The sequence below is a fragment of the Bos javanicus genome, chromosome 4 (assembly GCF_032452875.1).
Source record: "Bos javanicus breed banteng chromosome 4, ARS-OSU_banteng_1.0, whole genome shotgun sequence".
Classification (NCBI taxonomy): Eukaryota; Metazoa; Chordata; class Mammalia; order Artiodactyla; family Bovidae; genus Bos; species Bos javanicus.
Genome location: NC_083871.1, coordinates 9941325 through 9963426, shown reverse-complemented (window position 1 = coordinate 9963426; position 22102 = coordinate 9941325). Strand labels below are relative to the sequence as shown.

The 22102-nt window shown below is 38.2% G+C and overlaps 1 protein-coding gene across 9 annotated transcripts in view; it reads right to left on the bottom strand.

Annotated features, from left to right (window-relative positions):
• AKAP9 (A-kinase anchoring protein 9) overlaps positions 1-22102 on the bottom strand; it is a 165948-nt gene that overhangs the window by 87765 nt on the left and 56081 nt on the right. For all 9 annotated transcript variants that reach the window (XM_061413402.1, XM_061413397.1, XM_061413403.1 and 6 more), the window contains 7 exons: positions 21075-21151; positions 18408-18546; positions 15965-16050; positions 11340-11454; positions 10834-11032; positions 2796-2892; positions 1717-1809 (listed from right to left, as the gene is read on the bottom strand). In XM_061413402.1, the coding sequence (XP_061269386.1) occupies positions 1717-1809; positions 2796-2892; positions 10834-11032; positions 11340-11454; positions 15965-16050; positions 18408-18546; positions 21075-21151 (806 nt within the window). The remainder of the gene's footprint in view (positions 1-1716; positions 1810-2795; positions 2893-10833; positions 11033-11339; positions 11455-15964; positions 16051-18407; positions 18547-21074; positions 21152-22102) is intronic.

Here is a 22102-nt window from a genome sequence, read left to right as displayed (position 1 = left end):
ACCATTTTAAATCTTTATTGAATTTGTTACATTGTTGTTTCTGTTTATTTTTTTGGCCACAAGCCATGTGAGATATAAGCTCCATGACCAGGGATTGAACCTGAAGCCCCTGCACTGGAAGAAGTCTTAACCACTGGACTGCCAGAGGAGGAGTCCTGGTGCCTCACTGTTCGCTTTGAACAAAATTATTCAATTCAAATATGGAAGTGAGTAGGTCCTTATGGCCCACATATTTCCTTGAGTATTGACCGCCTCATCTAATTTATGTTTAATCTAATTCTTCATGCATTTCCTGTAAATTCTGTCCCTCCTTCACTAAAACGCATATACTCCAGTAGGACTGTTACACTAGAACAGTTTAAAAACTATAAAAAACAAGCAAGACAAACTCAGAATCCAACTATTCCAAAATAAGAACCCAAACAGGAATACGCATTTTAAGAGACTTCAGGGACAAAGAAATGGAATCATAATGGTATAGTAGGTAGTACACGTGGTATTCAGGAGTTTACAAGAATAGTTCTGAGCATAGCAGCTAAGAGCATCTACAGTCATAAACATCACAGTCACTTCTGTTTTTTATTTGTTGGTTACTTTGGACTTGGATCCAGTACCCTAAGTTCAGCGGTTCCCTAAGCAGGGAAAGGTGACACAGTTTCCACCTGCTAGGTCAGTGGTGCAGAAGCAAGCAGGCTGCAAGCCCCCTAAAGAGGCACCTGGAGGAAGCCTTGTGGCCCCCTGGACTCCATGCATCCCCCAGGTCAAGCTCAGTAAAGCCACAGTCTACCTGTTCAGTTCCCCTTGGGGTCTCAGAGAAAGAACCCCACACTTACAGGAGACCACATTTGATCTCCCTTCTGGGGTCCAGATGCATTTCTGAGCCAAGTTTTTCCAGAATCCATCACTTTGTGGTAAGCAGGAGAGTGATTGTCTTCGGTTATACATTCTGCCTGCAGGTGAAAATTCTCTCCACCAAGATTCCCACAAAGCCCAAGGCTCTCTTTCCTGTGGACTACAGCAGCCTTTCTCCCTCAGGAGAAGGATGAAGGAATGAAATTGGGTACAGGCTTCCATCAATCCCTAAATAATCCCTATATTTCAGGAAACAGACTTTGCAGATGGCTGAGTGGTAAAGAATACGCCTGGTAATAGAGGAGACACAGAGATGTGAGTTTGATCCCTGGGTCGGGAGATCTCCTGGAGGAGGAAATGGCAACCCACTTCAGTATTCCTGCCTGGAAAATTCCATGGACAGACGAGACTGGCAGGCCACAGTACATGGGTTGCAAAGAGTTAGACACCACTGACTGACTCAGCATGCACACATGTACTACTGCTCTGGGAGGAGGCAGGCAAAACTGTTTTAATATAAAAGACCAAGCACTTCCTTTCTCATTTCCTATCACATCCTCCACCTTTAAGGAAGGTCAAACTCCTTCCTATGGTACTACTCACAAGGTAATAAATTTATAACTCCGACAAGTTTCTAACTGCTATTCTACATCAAGAGACGAATGCTTTTCTCATAGAAAAATTCACAGAACATTCCATTCTAAGGCAACTGTGGATAGTTACAGTATCTGACAACTTAAAGGAGCTACATGTAAAATTTACAACAAAAACCAGTGCTTTATCATCAATAAAATCTATCTTTTTTTGAAGGCTCAAAGAGAATACAGACAACAAAATTATCTTTCAAATAAACTATAAACTTACCTTAGCTACTTCTTCTTCTAATCGTTCTTGGTACTGTTTTTCCAGCAACTTAACCATATTTGTTTCCTTTTCCACTCCAAATTCACCAGAATACTAAATTAAAAGCAAATATGACATATTTATTTATACTAATTATACAACACTTATTTTTAAACTTCTCAAAAGATTTCTATTCTTTAGAAAATTTCTTAAAAGCTTTAATAAGTAAATAAATTGCTGCTCTATTAAAAGCAATAGTTCTAGTGAATAATTCTACTAAATTAATTGTACTTACTCTTGTGAAGTTTAAAATGCAAACTGAGAAGCATGCTTACAATTACTAATGTACAGTTCTAGAGCGGGGGAAGAAAAGATATTACTTAAGAACTAAAAATTTACTGAATGAAGCCCAGGGTTTTACAGTTATGTTTGGGAAAAGTGGCCACAAGTTGGGAATATACACAGTGTTGAGGAGAGGCAAAAGGTGGTTTGACTAGATCAGATATACTGGAAAAGATGAGGGACTTTTTCTATACTGTAAGGCCTGTGCTGAAAAAAGCCTTATCCAATGTCCTAGCCCTAGCGTACTGAATTCTGGGAATTCCTAAAGAATAGTCTAGAGATAGTCTAGTTCAACTTCTCATGGTAGGAAGAAAAGCTGTTTCTCTTTTTTGAAACTAATTTCTTGTAAAGTTCAGGGCACTGAAATTAACTTGCTATATAGCCCATGTTATATAAAACAAGACAAATTTTAAATTAGAATATATTTAGGGGGAAAAAAAACCTCTCAATTTTAACTTTTTTGTGTTTTTCCTATGCTATGAAAGTACATCAGGCTTCCAAAGTGGCACTAATGGTAAAAAACCCGTCTGCCAATGCAGGAGACTCGGGTTCAATCCCTGGGTTGGGAAGATCCCCTGAAGGAGGCAATGGAAACCCATTCCAGTATATCAAATTTCTTCACTTATATATTCTTCTGGATCTTTATTTTCATTTTTACTATACTTAATTCTCAGCAACTATTTATTGAGTAATTAAATCACATACATAAAAATGATAGTAACAAAATACAATTAGTGTACATAACAGTTTAAAAATACCTCTGCAGCACCATCAATGTTCTGTTCTAGACAACTTGCTGGGTATGTTGCTTTCTGTACATCAGACTCAGTAATTACCACTGAATCAACGAAGAAGCTAAATATAAACAAAAGAGGATGAAGGGATTAGTGTTGTGTGTGAATTTTACTGTTAGTAAATCTACAGCATGCATAAAATGTGTGTTGGGGCAGTGGGGTTTTGTAACATAACTCATTATTTTTGACTACTTTTTTCACTTAAAAGTAAAGCAGCAGAATTACATAAATATTTAACAGATTATCCCTGAGTTTTATGCCATTTTATAAGTCTATTACAAATGTATGACATGGAGCTGTTTATAAGTATAGATATTTTTTAAAAGTTACCTATACTATTATTGAGGAAGCAAAGTTTACAAATTCTCATTTTTATTAAAAATTTACACACACATGCAGAGTGAAAAAATTCTGGAAGAATACATATAAAAAGTAACAGTGATTACCTCCAGTGGAATAGGGGCGTAGTGACAGTGAGAAACATTCTTAATTTTATTCATAACTACTTCTGAAATTTTTAGTTTTTCATGTATTCATGTATCTTTTGGTATTCACGTCTTTATTCTGTATTGTATTGGGTCACTTCTAAATGTTCACTACAACAAATAATGCTAAAATAGAGATCTCATAAATGTATCTCTGCATACATCTATAGATGTTTCTACATGAAAAAATCTTATAATTTTAATTTTTAAAATTTTAACATGCCATATTTGAAAAAGTTACATTAATTTAATTCCATAATCATACAATTTAAGTATTTTCTCAAAACTTCAACAACAGAGAGTCTCAACGACCTTAAAACTTTCTTAGAAGATGTATGTCTTTATTTTTGAGATTATACATTTTTTCAAATAGGAATGTACGAAGAAGTAGCATTCTTTGTGTTACTGGCCATAAAAGTTTCCTCTGTTGTGAACTCCCTATACATCTTCTATATTCATGTTAAATTATCATAAAAACTCATGTTTCTTGTCTTTATTCTCTGCCCTTTCCTGGTTCATTTATCTTTTTTATTATTTCATCTGTTTCCTCACAGCTTCGTGCAAACACTGTTCTGATCCTTTGCTTCATTTCTCATTTTCACAGCCCATGAAAGATCCCCCAGATTATTCATCCAGCTACAGAGACTCAAAAAAAAAAAAAAATGCTGCCGAGTTCACAATGACTTAATTTCGTAACTTTACAGCCTTTGAAAATGTTTATCCCAAATTCAAAAAAATAGACTAGCTGAAATCAAATTCACTGTTTCTATCTTATAATTAAGGTCCTAACCTTCCACCTGCATGATTTCTTTACATATATTAATACATCATAAGCCTTCATATTCTCTAGCTCAAACAATATAGGTCATCTTTCCTCTGTTTTGCTCCAAAGATTCCTTCCATCCCAACATCTCACAGTCGTCCCTTTATTTCCATTTCCCCTGGAGCCACTGCAAAAAGCATCATTACAGAAATGTGCAGCGATGGGCACTGAAAAATGCCACACATTCATGGCTTTAAATTCCAGCACTTTGGCTGTCTCATCATGTTATATTCCCCAATCACTAAAGAAATTATTTTCTATGAATAAATATTATTTCAATGATTGGACTGAAGTCCCTTGAGGTAAGTGAAGTGAAGTGTCAGTTGCTCAGTTGTGTCTGACTCTTTCTGACCACAGGGACTATACAGTTTATGGAATTCTCCAGGTCAGAATATTGGAGAGGGTAGCCGTTCCCTTCTGCAGGGGATCTTCCCAACCCAGGGATTGAACCCAGGTCTTCCACTCTGCAGGCGGATTCTTTACAAGCTGAGCCATGAGGGAAGCCCAAGAATGCTAGAGTGGGTAGCCTATCCCTTCTCCAGATCTTCCTGACCCAGGAAACAAACTCGGGTCTCTGCACTGCAGGCAGATTCTTTACTATCTGAGCTACCAAGGAAGCCCCTTGAGGTAAAGGGTCACTTTACAAACATCTAAAGTTTTCTCCACAACATTTACCCAATTCTCTTTGCAGCCACAGGACTGGAAAAGGATGTTTTCATTCCAATCCCAAAGAAAGGCAATGCCAAAGAATGTTCAAACTACTGCACAATTGCACTCATCTCACACGCTAGCAAAGTAATGCTCAAAATTCTCTAAGACAGGCTTCAACACTATGTGAACCGAGAACTTCCAGATGTTCAAGCTGGATTTAGAAAAGGCAGAGGAACCACAGATCCAATTGCCAACATCCGTTGGATCATGAAAAAAGCAAGAGAGTTTCAGAAAAACATCTACTTCTGCTTTACTGATTACGCCAAAGATTTTGACTCTGTAGATCACAACAAATGGCAGAAAATTCTTCAAGAGAGAGGAATACAGACCACCTGACCTGACTTCTGAGGAACCTGCATGCAGGTCAAGAAGCAACAGTTAGAACTCGACATGGAACAACGGACTGGTTCCAAATAGGGAAAGGAGTATGTCAAGGCTGTATACTGTCACTCTGCTTATTTAACTTATATGCAGAGTCTGTCATGTGAAATGCTGGGCTGGATGAAGCACAAGTTGGAATCAAGATTGCTGGGAAATATCAATAACCTCAGATGACACAACCCTTATGGCAGAAAGTAAAGAGCAACTAAAGAGCCTCTTGATGAAGGTGAAAGAAGAGAGTGAAAAAGTTGGGTTAAAGCTCAACATTCAGAAAACTAAGATAATGGCATCCGGTTCCACCAGTTCAGTTCGGTTCAGTCGCTCAGTCGTGTCCAAGTCTTTGCGACCCCATGAACTGCAGCACACCAGGCCTCCCTGTCCATCACCAACTCCCAGAGTTCACTCAAACTCATGTCCATCAAGTCGGTGATGCCATCCAGACATCTCATCCTCTGTCGTCCCCTTCTCCTCCTGCCCTCAATCCCTCCCAGCATCAGAGTCTTTTCCAATGAGTCAACTCTTCGTATGAGGTGGCCAAAGTACTGGAGTTTCAGCCTTAGCATCATTCCTTCCAAAGAACACCCAGGGCTGATCTTTAGAATGGACTGGTTGGGTCTCCTTGCAGTCCAAGGGACTCTCAAGAGTCTTCCCCAACACCACAGTTCAAAAGTGTCAATTCTTCGGCACTCAGCTTTCTTCACAGTCCAACTCTCACATCCACACATGATCACTGGAAAAACCATAGCCTTGATTAGATGGACCTTTGTAGGCAATGTAATGTCTCTGCTTTTCAATATGCTATCTAGGTTGGTCATAACTTTCCTTCCAAGGAGTAAGCATCTTTTAATTTCATGGCTGCAATCACCGTCTGCAGTGATTTTGGAGCCCAAAAAATTCAAGTCTGACACTGTTTCCACTGTTTCCCCATCTATTTCCCATGAAGTGATGGGACCAGATGCCATGATCTTCGTTTTCTGAATGTTGAGCTTTAAGCCAACTTTTTCACTCTCCTCTTTCACTTTCATCAAGAGGCTGTTTAGTTCCTCTTCACTTTCTGCCATCAGGGTGGTGTCATCTGCATATCTGAGGTTATTGACATTTCTCCCGGCAATCTTGATTCCAGCTTGTGCTTCTTCCAGTCCAGCGTTTCTCATGATGTACTCTGCATATAAGTTAGATAAGCAGGGTGACAATATACAGCCTTGACGAACTCCTTTTCCTATTTGGAACCAGTCTGTTGTTCCATGTCCAGTTCTAACTGTTGCTTCCTGACCTGCATACAAATTTCTCAAGACGCAGATCAGGTGGTCTGGTATTCCCATCTCTTGAAGAATTTTCCACAGCTTATTGTGATCCACACAGGCAAAGGCCTTGGCATAGTCAATAAAGCAGAAATAGATGTTTTTCTGGAACTCTCTTGCTTTTTCCATGATCCAGCAGATGTTGGCAATTTGATCTCTTGTTCCTCTGCCTTTTCTAAAACCAGCTTGAACATCTGGAAGTTCACAGTTCACGTACTCCTGAAGCCTGGCTTGGAGAATTTTGAGCATTACTTTACTAGCGTGTGAGATGAGTGCAACTGTGCAGTAGTTTGAGCATTCTTTGGCATTTCCTTTCTTGGGATTGGAATGAAAACTGACCTTTTCCAGTCCTGTGGCCACTGCTGAGTTTTCCAAATTTGTTGGCATATTGAGTGCAGCACTTTCACAGCATCATCTTTTAGGATTTGAAATAGCTCAACTGGAATTCCATCACCTCCACTAGCTTTGTTCGTAGTGATGCTTTCTAAGGCCCACTCGACTTCACATTCCAGGATGTCTGGCTCTAGGTGAGTGATCATACGATCGTGATTATCTTGTTTGTAAAGATCTCTTCTGTATAGTTCTTCTGTATATTCTTGCCACCTCTTCTTAATATCTTCTGCTTCTGTTAGGTCCAAAGCATTTTTGTCCTTTATCGAGCCCATCTTTGCATGAAATGTTCCACTAGTATCTCTAATTTTCTTGAAGAGATCTCTAGTCTTTCCCATTCTGTTGTTTTCCTTTATTTCTTTCACTTCATGGCCAATAAATGGGGAAACTATGGAAACAGTGAGATATTTTATATTTTGGGGCTCCAAAATCACTGCAGTCATGAAATTAAAAGATACTTGCTCCTTGGAAGAAAAGCTATGACCAACCCAGACAGCATATTAAAAAGCAGAGACATTACTCTGCCAACAAAAGTACATCTAGTCAAAATTATGGATTTTCCAGTAGTCACGTATGAATGTGAGAGCTGGACTATTAAGAAAGCTGAGCACCAAAGAATTGATGCTTTTGAACTGTGGTGTTGGAGAAGACTCTTGAGAGTCCCTTGGACTGCAAGGAGATCAAATCAGTTAGACCTAAAGGAAATCAGTCCTGAATATTCATTGGAAGGACTGATGCTGAAGCTGAAGCTCCAATACTTTGCCCACCTGATGGGAAGAACTGTCTCCTTGAAAAAGACCCTAATGCTGGGAAAGATTGAAGGCAGGAGGAGAAGGGGATGACAGAGGATGAGATGACTGGATGGCATCACCAACATGAGTTTGAGCAAGCTCTGGCAGTCTGTGATGGACAGGGAAGCCTGGTGTGCTGCAGTCCATGGGGTTGCAAAGAGTCGGACACGACTGAGTGACTGTACTGACTTTCCAGTCATGGTTTCTTTTAACCCTCATGGTCTTAAGGTAGTTTTTACCCTCAATATTATGGGTTTTGAAACATGGGTTTTAAAGAGGTGGCTCAGTGGTAAAGAATCCACCTGCCAATGCAGAAGATGTGAGTTCAATTCCTGAGTTGGGAAGATCCCCTGCAGAAGGAAATTGCAACCATTCCAATATTCTTCTTGGAGAATCCCATGGATAGAAGAGCCTGGTGGGCTGCAGTCCGTGGGGTCACAAAAGGTTGGACACGACTGAGGACAGCACATATTACCTAAACTTGCTTAAATATCTGCCTAAGATCAAATGGTGGCTCAAGGGTCCAACTGGGAGTCAAATACAGGTTTGGCTGTTTCAACTCCATACTATTGCTCTAAGAGGCTTCAAGCATAACATTACCAAATATTTGTTAAATGAATGACAATTATTTTTCATAAACTATTTCAAGTCTATATTAGAAGAACAATATACTCTTTATTCAAAAAGCGCTACAGCTGTTTCCAAATATATAGTGATATTTCACAAGAAATAACTTTAATTACATGTTCATAGGGGAAAATATGGCAGTCAATAAACCTCACTGGTGGGGTCTGAGAGAAAACTAATGGTTTTGGTTGAAAGGTACTGTTAATATATTTCGATTGTGCATTTCAGAAACTCTGAAGAGCACAATAAGCTTGCAAAAGCCCAAGTGTAGGAACAGCGAAGTAGATCTACTCTTCCAGAGCTCTTCCTTTTCTTCATGCTTCAGAGAGAAAACATCACTAATTAAAGGAAGGCTACTTGAAATACGTTAAATGGTTATGAGTTCTTGTTATCCACCTATTTTCTTTCATATCAAAGAATCTAAAGTAATAGTATCCAAGTGTCAATCTATGGACTGCCTGCATCATAATTATCTTGTTATAAATACAAATGACCAGAGTCTATGTCAAAGCTATTGAATCTACTCATGCTTCAAATGTAAAATCCAGTAATCTGCAATTTTACGTAGTCGAAAAATAGTATTAAATTTCAAAAACCTCCAATGTTTTCGATGCATCATAAAGTTTGGGAACCAATGACTTCAAATAAAACGCAAGCTTTGTAAGGCTGTGCCAATGTGGGATAAATAATTCCAAAGCCTATATACAGAGGCTGATTGAAAGCAGCAGAAGCAGAGTGCTTCCAAAGAAGTGAGGAAACAGTGGTTTGTCTTCAACACACACACACACACACACACAGAACAAAACACAAAAACTCTGTCTTCAGGTTTCAGTAATAAGCACCTATGGAGACTTCAGTCCTAGAGCAGCAGAGCCAGTCAGTTAGGTTAAAACTCTGAGGACTTTATGGAGCTAGTTAAATACTACAACACATTTCCCAACTATAGTATAAGTTGTTCAATCATTTTAACAAATATTTACTAAGCACCAACTATTTGTAGGGAATTATTATAGGATTTGGGATACAGGAAATTACATAGACAAAAATTCCCTTAACAAAGTTTGAAGTCCAACACAGGGGACAGATAATGTAAACAAATAAATAAACCTTCCCTCCTATCTATCTATATATATACACACATACACATATAAATACATATATATACACTTATCTTTATAGTTACATATATATAAAACACATTTCCCAGGTGTCTCAGTGGTAAAGCATCTGCCTGCCAAGCAAGAGATGTGGGTTTGATCCCTGGGTTGGGAAGATCCCCTGGAGAAGGAAATGGCAACCCACTCCAGTGTTCTTGCCTGGGAAGTCCCAGGGACAGAGCAGCCTGGCGGGCTACAGTCCATGGGTTGGGCACAACTTAGCAAAGAGTTGGACACAACTTGGCGACTGAACAGCAACAAAATATATATAACATAACATTAATATAGAAAAACTAAACAAGAAACTCAGGTGTAGAGCACTAAGGGGTGATTTTAGTTTGAATCGGGTGATCAGGACAGGCCCCATGAGAAAAAGGCATCTGAGCAAAGACCCGAAGAACTGAGTGTGTTGGGCAGGCAAATAACCTAGAGCAAGATCAACCCAGGCAGAAGGGACAGCAACGAGAAGAGGATTCACAAGCAGGAGCATCCCGACAGCTTGAGGATCTCGAGGAGACTACGAGGAGTTACAGTAGTAAGGCACAAGCAAGGCAGCAGGACACAGATTCAGAGAGAGACAGGACCCCGTAAGTGAGGATCTGGGAAGGCACAGGGAGGACAGGAGAGCACTGGAATAACATGACTTGTCTTAAATTTTAAAAGCAAAGCTTTGGAACTGTAGAGAACAGACTCTAGGGAAGAGTTAGGACAAAAGCAGTAATCCAAGTGAGACATGATGACGGCAGGGACTAGGGGCCTGGTGAGAAGTGGTACAGTTTAGATTTGTCTTGGAAATAGAGATAACAGGATTTCTTGACAGACTGGAAGTGTGGTTTGAAAGGGGAGTCACCACTGATGGAGTCAGATGGCTGCAGAAGGAGCAGATTTTGAGGGGAAAATTCAGAGTGGGTATTTTGGATGTGGTAAATCCAAGTATTAGACAATCAGGTGGAGAATGTCTAGCTATCACTGGAGTGATCATATCTTCTATCCTTTGTGTACTGCCCATATCAAAGTAGCCAAGACTAAGCACACAGTAAAAAACAAACATGTGCACACCACCTGGTGTAACTTAGCAAATTCATAACAAAGAGCCTCTGTATAAAATAAAGCTGTAATTAATATTCCTATTATAAAATATATCTTGTTTACACTAACCTTTACTTCACACATTTCAGAGATGAAGAATTACCTCCTGTTCGTATTTCTTGACAATGCTACAGCTCGTCTCTTTCAAGCAAAGTTGCTTAAGTTACATTTTTTTCTTAAAACAACCATATTATGACAGCTACTAAACTACAAATACTATTGAATGAACTTAAAGGTTGATGGATACCTTGGCTGAACTGCAGACTCATTAACAGCTTGAAGCCTTTCCTGCAAAGAATGAATCTCAGCCTCATAATTTTCTTCAGTTTCTTTCAATTGCTGCTGCAAAGAGGATACGCGGCTTTCTAATTCGTGAACCTGTCCTTCAAGTTGTTTGGTTTTTTCCGTATCTTGCAGGGTAGATAACTTGCTTTTATGACTAACATCTAAGTTACATGAATAGAAGAAAATACACATTTCAATATAAATTTCTCAATGAAATACCAAAATCACTTTTTTGAAGTAGGAGAATATTCATTCTTCTTTGAAAGATAATGTTTTTTAATAGTATAACTCGGGTATCAATTTAAACTCATGTAGACATGATAAGAAAACATGATAACTCAAGATCATTTTTTCTATGTTCATGGCAGCAATACCACTACAACTACCAATTTTATGTCTTTTTACTGAAGTCAAATTACTGAACATCTGATACAAAAAACCACATTATGGTATATAATCCAAATTTACCAATGTCTTGCGAATTGGTCATCTGAGGATGAGTTGATAAAAAGTCCGTTTGCTTTTTTGGCAGGTTCGCTTCTGCAAATCCAAGTTTCATATTACATGCCTGCTGTCTCTCGATCTATGAAAAATAACAGAAGAAAAACAGTGACATACATATATGACTCAGGACTGTGGAAACTATACAAAGCAACTTTATCTTTAAAAAGGTTTTTTTTTTTCCTTCCCCAAATCACCCAGAACTGTACCATTCTGATACAGATATTTTCCCTTCCATGTTATTCCACACTCTGACAAGTGACTCACATCACATTCCCTTCACAGGGACTGAAATTATACGACTAAATATAATGTTCTTTCATATCCAGAAGGAATTTGATCTAACTATAAAAACAGGAGCCACACAGAATTTTGGTCTAACGTTCATAACAATATTTAAAACATGACTTAATCTTTGAAATTTGAATTCATACAGAGTAAATTTTATATTATGAATACTTGATAACATATCTGCTATTAATCTCCGAATGTAACCTATATACAATCAGGTGGCTGACAAATGTGTGCTATTCTTTATACAAAAAGAAGGAAAACAACAAAAACAGATAAACCTCAGCTTCCTTCCTTAACTATTAAAACTAGGCAGCATATGTCAGATGTGTATGTGTATTACTTAAGTCATTCCTCAAATATTTAATACTCAGTCTACTATGTGGCAAGCACGGTAACAGGGAGAGTAAGAATATAAAATCAGTGGGAAAAAAATGCACACACACACATACCCGGTACATCTGCCCTCACAGAATTTATCAACTAATTTGGGAAGTAAAATTAAATAATTAACAATGCATTAAACTATAACATGTGACTAAAGGGTGATAACAGAAGAGACTGGTAGGGGTCTGATGGAGGAAGTGAAATTTGGTTTGGGCCCCCATCGTTTTGTTCAATGCTTAGGAAAGGTTCCAAGGAAGGAGGAGTAGGAGCATTCATGAAAGGGTGGCCTGCTATTAGTGATGCAGACAGTGGTCCTGAGGGACAGGGGACGCTGAGCATGCTGGGTGAAGAAGGCAGACAGAGACCGAAGAGCACCTGAAAAGCAAGGTGAGAGTGTGGATTTGCTGTACCAGGTGAACAAAGAATTCTGGAGATGGAGGTGAGCACCAGGATCAAATGTATTTCCCAAGAAGGCCATTTCAGTTGGTACTACTTTTATCAAATCCTCTACCTGACTCCTAACCCCATGTACATTTCAACCAAGAATCTTGCCTCCGACTTCCCAGAGAAAATAAAGCCCATCAGGTAAATACTTCAGTTTTCAGCTCTACCTTTCAATACTGTCAGTTCATTCAGCAAACGCACAGTAAACCTTTACCATGTGCTAAACAAAGCCCTGTGCTAAGAGGAAATGAAAATCAAGAGAAGACTTCCTGACTTTGAAGGATGTAGTGGGGTTTAGCCTAGTGGACATATCACATGTCGTCACAACTGCATACACCATAATTAGTGGATCAAGTAGAGATTCTTGGTGACTATAAGTGGGTGGGCAAAACCCACAATGAAGGCTTTAAAAGCCACAGAACTAAAGTTACATAAATTAAGGAAAGAAGATATTCTAAGAGAAGAGCTAATACTATAAAATAAAAAAAACAGTAGAATTAAGAAATTGGGCTTCCCTTGTAGCTCAGTTGGTGAAGAATCTGCCAGCAGTACAGGAGACCTGGGTTCGATCCCTGGGTCAGGAAGATTCCCCTGGAGAAGGAAATGGCAACCCACTGCAGTATTCTTGCCTGCAGAATCCCAGGGACAGAAAAGCCTGAGGGGCTGCTGTCCATGGCGTCTCAAAGAGTTGGGCACGACTGAGCAACTAAACACTTACTTACTTAGCTGAAGGTACACTGATCATCTGTTTACGTTACCACCTAAGGTGGTAACGTAGAGATCTGACTTTCATTCCTGGCTACACAAGTATTCCTTGGGGTACCAAACAGTTTTTCTTGTATTTTTTTTTTTTCCTAATTGCTTCCCAATTAGAAAAAAAAAGTTTTTTTTAATTTTTAATCCTTCCCAATATTTAAAAAGGCAAAAAGACTTCATGTAAGATTAGATCATAAAATCAATGAAATGAAAGAATAAACACGAGGCCCCATTCCTACATGCGACAGCACGTGAAGCTGAGCAGCCTCTGTCCCCTTTAAATGAAGTATGTTTTCTCCAGGTTTCACTTTCCCAGCTTTCACTTGGCCTTCTTCATTTATCTTATGGGCTGAGCTCATGTAGGCATTTACGTTTATGATCTCTGACATACACCTCTCCTCTTTCCCCAGGACTCAATTAAAATAACAATGAATCTGTAAAAGATAAGTCCATAATAAACCAAAAAATGAAAGAGACCAGCAGATTTCAACAGAAAAGGGTGGCAGAACAGCGATTAAGCAAGAAGGAAGGGGGAAACAGCAGCCTAAAGCATACCTGAAGGGAGTCGCAGGCACAGGAGACAGTTAACTCGCCTAGCGGAACCATGGAAAGACACCAGGCTCAGAGAGACCAATGACAGGCAGAGATCAGAAAAGGAATGTATCAGCCCTTAACTAATCGCAGCACAGCCTTTCCTGCTGACCCAGCCAGGCAGAAGTCTGGTGGCGGGTAAAAGTTTTTCTAAAGAGAAACTGAAAGAAGTGTCTGGGGAGAACTAAGGAGCCGAGCGTGGGTGTCTGTGTTCCAGGGCAGGCTCCCACACTCCAGCACCAGGGAAGGGACACCTGTGACTCATCAAAAGAAACCGTTCCCCACTCACTGTCTTCAAAGGAAAGAGGCAAAATGACAAACATCGCTGTAGTTACTTGTTTACTGCAAGTCCTCCTACACTATTTAATAGCTACAACTATGTACTGTCATCAGGAAAAGCAACACATTTTTAAAAGAAAGAAAGAAAACAAGGAAGGAAGGTAAGAAAGAACGGACATTTGATGATTAAGAATTCACTGGTAACTTCTGCCAAAGAAAGTTCAGTGAAGTATGAGGTGGGAGCTTGTTTACAGGTGGGCAGAAGAGACAGCAAGAGGTGGGAAACTGCAGTCTCTTCTTTCCTTCAAATAATTTGGCAATGAAGGAAAGAGAACCACAAAGAATACCAGATTCAGGGAACATTGGTTATGTTCTAAACAGTGGAGGCAAGAGGAATATGCAAGACAAATGAAGGACAGAAACAAGACAAGCAGAGACAAAGAACCTGAAAATAAATACAGGACGGAAGAAACAGGCTACCAATCTTAGAGGAGGTGGAAGGGGATGCTAACAGAAGCACAGAAAATAAGATAACCTTGGTTGTGAAAAGGGACAACTTCTTCTGAGACAGAAAAATGAATTAGGGTATTTTCACGTTTAGAGAAATGCATATTGGTCTACAGGTAGCAAGGTGAGGTAGCTTATAATTGCTAAGTTTAATACAGAAAAATGGGAAATAAGGCTATCTGCGAAGGAAAAAAAGGGGAGCAGAAATGGAAAGCATGACTTTATAACTAGGGAAGTTGTAAAGTTAGGTAACATCCACTGAGGAGACTATGAGAGAATGAATGACCACATAAAAGACCTGTCAGCGACAGTCAGAGGCCACGACTCTGCAGCGTCACCGAGCCATACCACCATCTCATTTTTTCAGCAGCCCTCAGAAACCCAAGCGTGAGTAGAGAAAAAGGGTCTCAAGAGGCAGGATAATTGCAGCAGAAAAACAAGAAATCTAGATGACGAAGGGTGCTGGTATGAAAGTTGTACGATAATTCTGAATAGGGTTAAATATTCTAGCAATGAATGGAAGGAAAAAGAAAAGTAGCAATGGTAGAGAAAGGCAGAATTAAAGAAGGGCTTTTAGCCTATCTGCCTGTCCTCCCACAAAGTTATCTGGAAGATACTGAAATAGGTTTACATGTTTTATAAAAGACTGAATAAGGTTGTGCATTAACAGCACAGGAAGAGAAAGAAAGAAGGGAAAGGAGAAAGAGGGGAAAAGGAGAAGGAGAAGAGAAAGGGGAAATAGCCAGAATATCCCTCATCAGCAATATAAGTTTCAGTCAGTTAAATCTTTCAACTCTGCCCAAATATTTTAACACAATGACATGAAAAAGCACCCAAATAAGCAAACAGAGATTTTTCTGGTACTTTTTTCATACAAATTGAGGACTACAATACTTAATTTTTGCTAATATAATGTCATTTTTCTGAAATAGCTAATAAATTATATGATGGCTCTATACACTCTTACATAGCTTTTATGCACACATTTCTAAATATACATAACATGATGTGAAACTAATTAGCTATGTTCTAAACAGCTAATTATTATTATTGTTTAAAAGAGACTCACTGCTTTAGAAAATGTTATTATGTCAAATTAAATGCAACTGTTTAACAAAGTTTACAATTTGACATTTTATATATATTTTATCTTGATTTCAAAAGCTCAGCTCACTGATATAAATATATGTCACTTTCCCCTAAATTATGTCACTTTCCCCTAACTTTCTTTTCATGTTTACTCATTTTAGAAATTTTCAGTTGATAAAGTAACTCACAAAATAGCAGGAAATACAAGAAATGCAAACATCATTACACATTTTCCATATTTTCCATACTTTACTTAATCGTGATTGAAGCACCACGAGTCTGCTGTATGCTTCTGCTGCTTTGCTGAGAAGAGTGTGCATATTTTCTTGAAAATCTAGATGATAAACAATTAAAATAATTTCACTTGCAGTAAAAGTCTGCTTCTTTCAATTAGCATTATTCATCTATTCATAACTTTTAAAAAATCGCCTGCTGGAAGTAAAATTCATGTATTTAGTAACGAAAATCGCATTAATGTGGAACACATGCTACAAAGATTAACAATTTTATATTAAAATACGATAATTTCTGTTGGCATTCATTAATTTGTACACATTTGTTCATTATTCAAACCAATGAACAAGGGCAGGAAACATTTTATTTGTGAAGGGATCAGTTCAGTTCAGTCGCTCAGTTGTGTCCGACTCCTTGCAACCCCATGGACTGCAGCACGCCAGGCTTCCCTGTCCATCACCAACTCCTAGAGCTTGCTCAAACTCATGTCCATCGAGTCGGTGATGCCATCCAACCATCTCATCCTCTGTTGTCCCCCTTCTCCTCTTGCTTTCAATCTTTCTCAGCATCAGGGTCTTTTCCTATGAGTCAGTTCTTCACATTAGGTGGCCAAATTATTGGAGCTTCAGCTTTAGCATCAGTACTTCCAATGAATATTCAGGACTGATTTCCTTTAGGATTGACTGATCTCCTTGCAGTCCAAGGGACTCTCAAGAGTCTTCTCCAACACCACAGTTCAAAAGCATCAATTCTTCAGTGCTCAGCTTTCTTTATGGTTCAACTCTCACATCCGTATTTGACTACTGGAAAAACCATAACTCTGATTAGATGGACCTTTGTCAAGAAGTAATATCTCTCCTTTATGCTGTCTAGGTTGGTCATAGCTTTTCTTCCAAGGAGCAAGCATCTTTTAATATCATGGCTGTAGTCACCATCTGCAATGATTTTGGAGCCCAAGAAAAGAAAGTCTTGTCACTGTTTACATTGTTTCCCCATCTATTTGCCAAGAAGTGATGGGACCAGATTCCATGATCTTCGTTTTTTGAGTGTTGAGTTTTAAGGCAGCTTTTTCACTCTCCTCTTTCACTTTGATCAAGAGGCTCTTTAGATCCTTTTTGTTTCCTGCCATAAGGGTGGTGTTATCTGCATATCTGAGGTTATTGATATTTCTCCTGGCAATCTTGATTCCAGCTTGTGCTTCTTCCAGCCCAGAGTTTCTCATGATGGACTCTGCATGTAAGTTAAATAAGCAGGGTGACAATATACAGCCTTGGCGTATTCCTTTTCCTATTTGGAACCAGTCTGTTGTTCCATGTCCAGTTCTAACTGCTGCTTCTTGACCTGCACACAGATTTCTCAGGAGGCAGGTCAGGTGGTCTGGTATTCCCATCTCTTTCAGAATTTTCTACAGTTTGTTGTATTCCACACAGTCAAAGGATTTGGTGTAGTCAATGAAGCAGAAATGTTTCTGGAACTCTCTTGCTTTTTCTATGATCTAACAGATGTTGGCAATTTGATTTCTGGTTCCTCTGCCTTTTCTAAATCCAGCTTGAACATCTGGAAGTTCTCGGTTCATGCAGCGTTGAAGCTTGGCTTGGAGAATTTTGAGCATTACTTTGCTAGCATGTGAGATGAGTGCAATTGTGTGGTAGTTTGAACATTCTTTGGCATTGCCTTTCTTTGGCACCGGAACGAAAACTGACCTTTTCCAGTCCTATAGGCTAATGCTGAGTTTTCCAAATTTGCTGACATATTGAGTGTAGCACTTTCACAGCATCATCTTTTAGGATTTGAAATAGCTCAACTGGAATGCCATCACCTCCACTAGCTTTGCTGGTAGTGATGTTTCCTAAGGTCCACTTGACTTGGCATTCCAGGATGTCTGCTGTAGGTGAGTGATCACATGATCGTGGTTATCTCGGTCATTAGATTTTTTTTGTACAGTTCTTCTGTGTATTCTTGCCACCTCTTCTTAATATCTTCTGCTTCTGTTAGGTCCATACCATTTCAATACCAAAAAGTTAACTGAGATTGCAAGTTGTAAAAATGAACTAATATAGGATTCCTATTAATAAAGATAACTGAATGTCTTCTTATTCTTTTTATAAAAGTAAACCCCTGACATAAACTTATTCAACAAATACAATGACTTTTAAAGGTTTGGATCTATGGTATAAAATTAAGAATTATAGTGAGGAAAAGATGGAAATAGAGCAACAGAGGATAAAGAGACAAGAAAATTTGTAGACAGCTTCGGTTTTCTTTTTATCACAATTACTGCACTGTAAAACTAAAAATGTGCATTAAAGGTAAGATTTCATGAGCCTGAAAAAAGATGCTAAGATAAACTCAAATTCAGCCAAGTGATTAAATCAGGAATTAACTGAAATAGTTTATCATCGATTCATTGAAGAAAATTAAATACTCTGTTCAACAATGCAGTAAAGCCTTTATTACCTTGGACTTCACATCTATAATCTTGCAATACCAGTTCTTGATTTTCAGAACTGTGAACACCAGAAGTCTCTTTCTCTTCTCCATTTACTTCACATTTTAAAGCAGGAGTATAATGTTCACCATGGACATTGCAAAAAGTCTGCCGACAATAAAATTAGGTATTTTATGGAATTAAAGTTTTGATTTCTGCCTCTAGAGATTATTAAACATTATTTCCTATATGCAAAACACAGTCAAAAAATGTCACAGGAAAAATCAGTAAGAAAACACTTCCATGTACCAAATCAATCTGCAAAAGAATAAACAAATCTAAATCTTTCTCTCTCCACATGCAAGACATGAATTCTTCTCACATCAGGAAAATATGACAGCCTTCATTATAATATATATCAAATATATATGTCTAAACTATAATATTTTTATTTATTTCTAATAATGGATATATCCTGTACTTTACCACTTTCTAGTATGGATTCTATACAGATATTCCCTCTGTAATGTCAACTACCCATGAAAAAAGTGAAAAGATGAGGGCAAAAGTTCAAAAATGATGACTAGAAAGTAGTGTATAAATTCTATAGAAATTATAATATATAAAGTAGGAGATCACATTCACAGACTTTAACACAAGAGAATACTATTCACGGTTTATACACAGAAGAAAATAAAAAATATTTGACATATTATTCTGGTTTTTCTCCTGAGCAATGGACAATTCTATCATTACTTATAAACAACATATATCACATAATCATCTGCCAAGCCTAAAGAAGTTTCTAAGTAAGTTTCACCTTTGCACCTCATGCAATTGGAAGTAACAATCAACAACTTCTAGACCTAACCAACTTGTTTACTGTTGCTATTTCTTGAGATTTGCCTAAAAGTGAAACTTTACTATTAATTGACTTTATTAAATTTCCAACATAGTTTCTAAGGTAGAATTTTATCATAAATTGATTCAGGTTGGTAGAAACCTGAATGATCAGCCAATTTACAAATAAAGCAAAAGACTCAGAAAGATGAAGTAACTAGTCCATAGTAACATCAATGATTAGGGACAAAATCAGATTCATGATGAACTGCAAGGGACCTCTCCATTACAACAAGCTGATTTATGTTTCAACTTGAGATTAGGGGTCAGGTAAAGACATTACTAGAAGAAAAAAATACATAAAGTCCGTTTATAAATGAACTACTATGACTTTGGAGAAGGAAACGGCAGCCCACTCCATTATTCTTGCCTGGAGAATTCCATGGACAGAGAAGCCTGGTGGCTACAGTCCATGGGGTCACAGAGAGTCGGACACGACTGAGTGACTAACACACACACACACACTACAACTTGGGCCACTTTATATTTACAGACCATCAAGAGTGGATATGAAAAGGCAATGCCTGAACCTGTCAGCAGAGTGGAGGCCCTTAGTGTGGATATTCCTGCCTTTCTTTTGTGTTTTTGAATACTGTTTCTGAACTATTCCATAGGTAATTAGAACCAGTAAGGCAGCTCTACCTTCCCAACTACTATCACGCTCCCCACCCCTTCAAATTATAAATACGCTGGCTGAGATGGAAAGCTGTGACAAGCTTAGGCATGTATGTTAAATTTTGAAATATTTCAAATATGCAGAAAAAAGTTCATCTATTACCTAGCTATAATAAATACTAATAAATATTGTCATATTATATCCATATTTTAAAAAAATTGAATATTACATACAGATTTGAAGATTTCTGAGTTAAGTACTGCTTATCTATTTCATTCACCTCTCTGTCCAGAGGTGATTACCTAACATGCGTGTTTTTATACTTTTTCCTTTTGAGATTTACTGATGTAACAAAGACACTCTTGCAATGAACATATCTGGCTGTGCACACATGTGAATCTAAGCAGAAGTAAAAGTTGGACTGTGTGACGTACATCAACTCAACAATACACCTTGACAATCTGCTTCTCAAGGTGGTACACTCCCACCAGGGGTACAGAAGTTCTGTTTCACCTGATCTTCACAAATACGATTATAGTTGGTATGCTTAGTTTTTAGATTTGGCAATCTACAGTGTGAAATACTGTCTCACTAGTCATGTGCAAGACCCCCAGCTAAGTCATCATATTCATTCAACCGCCAAAGTGGGCAGAAGTGGGAAATAGACCCACTTACGGCTCTATTGCTGTGTTTTAAAAATTGGGCAGCTCTTCTGTAGAATCAACTACTGAGACAATTCACCTACATTTCTTTTGTTTCAAACTGATTGTCAGGAAAACATTTAAATACTTATTTTAAACTTAAAAACTCAGGAATATTTTCTAAATGCAGTTCTGAAGTAAGACTGTTCAGTTCAATTCAGTCGCTCAGTCATGTCCGACTCTTTGAGACCCCATGAACCACAGCACGCCAGGCCTCCCTGTCCATCACCAATTTCCGGAGTCCACCCAAACCCATGTCCATGGAGTTGGTGATGCCATCCAATCATCTCATCCTCTGTTGTCCCCTTCTCCTCCTGCCCTCAATCTTTCCCAGCATCAGGGTCTTTTCAAATGAGTCAGCTCTCCACATCAGTAAGATTGTAGGGAAAAGTAATTTGGATGATTCTGCTAAATCAAAATAGTAGTAACTTAAAATTTAGCATTTCTTGTCTAAAAGCACTTTTTAACTAATGGCTTACCTGTGTAAAATGAGCACATTCTTCAGATACTGCCTTGTGAAGTTTTCCAATAAGCATTTGTAAAGGCTTCACTTCACCTAACAGAAGAGGCAGTGCATTAAAAATGTTCAATTTACATGTTTAGAAACTATTTTCATATTTTACTTACATCAACTGGAAGCTTCCTGGGAATAAGATTAGTTTTAAGTTCTGTATTTCTTTCAATGTTATTTTGTACTGCTCAGTGTTAACTGTATAAGATAATTTGTAGGATTTTCAACTTATATCCTACAATATGGTACAAAGTACTGATGTACAATGCTTTTGTCCTACAATCCAATAAAGAGCTGTACCACACAGCATAACCCACCTGAGCCACCAGGGAAGCTGGTCTACATACATTCACCCATATAAAACTGAAACAAAATGTCACAAATATTTATTCTTTCTACATCCTATGCACTCCAATATTTTCTGTTCTACTCTATTATTAAAAAAAAAAAAATAAAGCTGGTCATTACTCACTGAACTAACTTCATCACCCATTAACGGACCCACTAATTAACTTGTAGTGTGAAAAACTACAGATTCTATCTGAAAAGGATACCGATACAAACAACATATGCTTAAAATTTTATTCAATTCAAACCCAAAGAACTCCTTTTTCCTGAAGTGAAAAAGGATTATATTCTTACTTAAGCCACGCTTTAAACTCTACTGTTCAAAAGAACAATTCCAAACTTAGGAACCACCTCATTTATAAAGGTAGATCTGTCAAGAATGGAGACCTAAAGATACCTTGAACAGAGAAAGTCTAATTAATAACTGAATAATTATTAAAGATAAAAGTTAACCGTGACTAGTCTTCCACTTAAGGTCCCTTCAATATTGTTGCTGACACAGTGCCGTCTTTTTGCTCACTCTACAGACTTCCAACAAGTCTCATCCTTGTCCTTGGCCTCAAATGATCTCTTGACTTACAAATCTTTATCTTGAACTTAAACTTGCCCCTTAGGTTTCAGCCTTTTTTCCACTGCATACTAGGTATC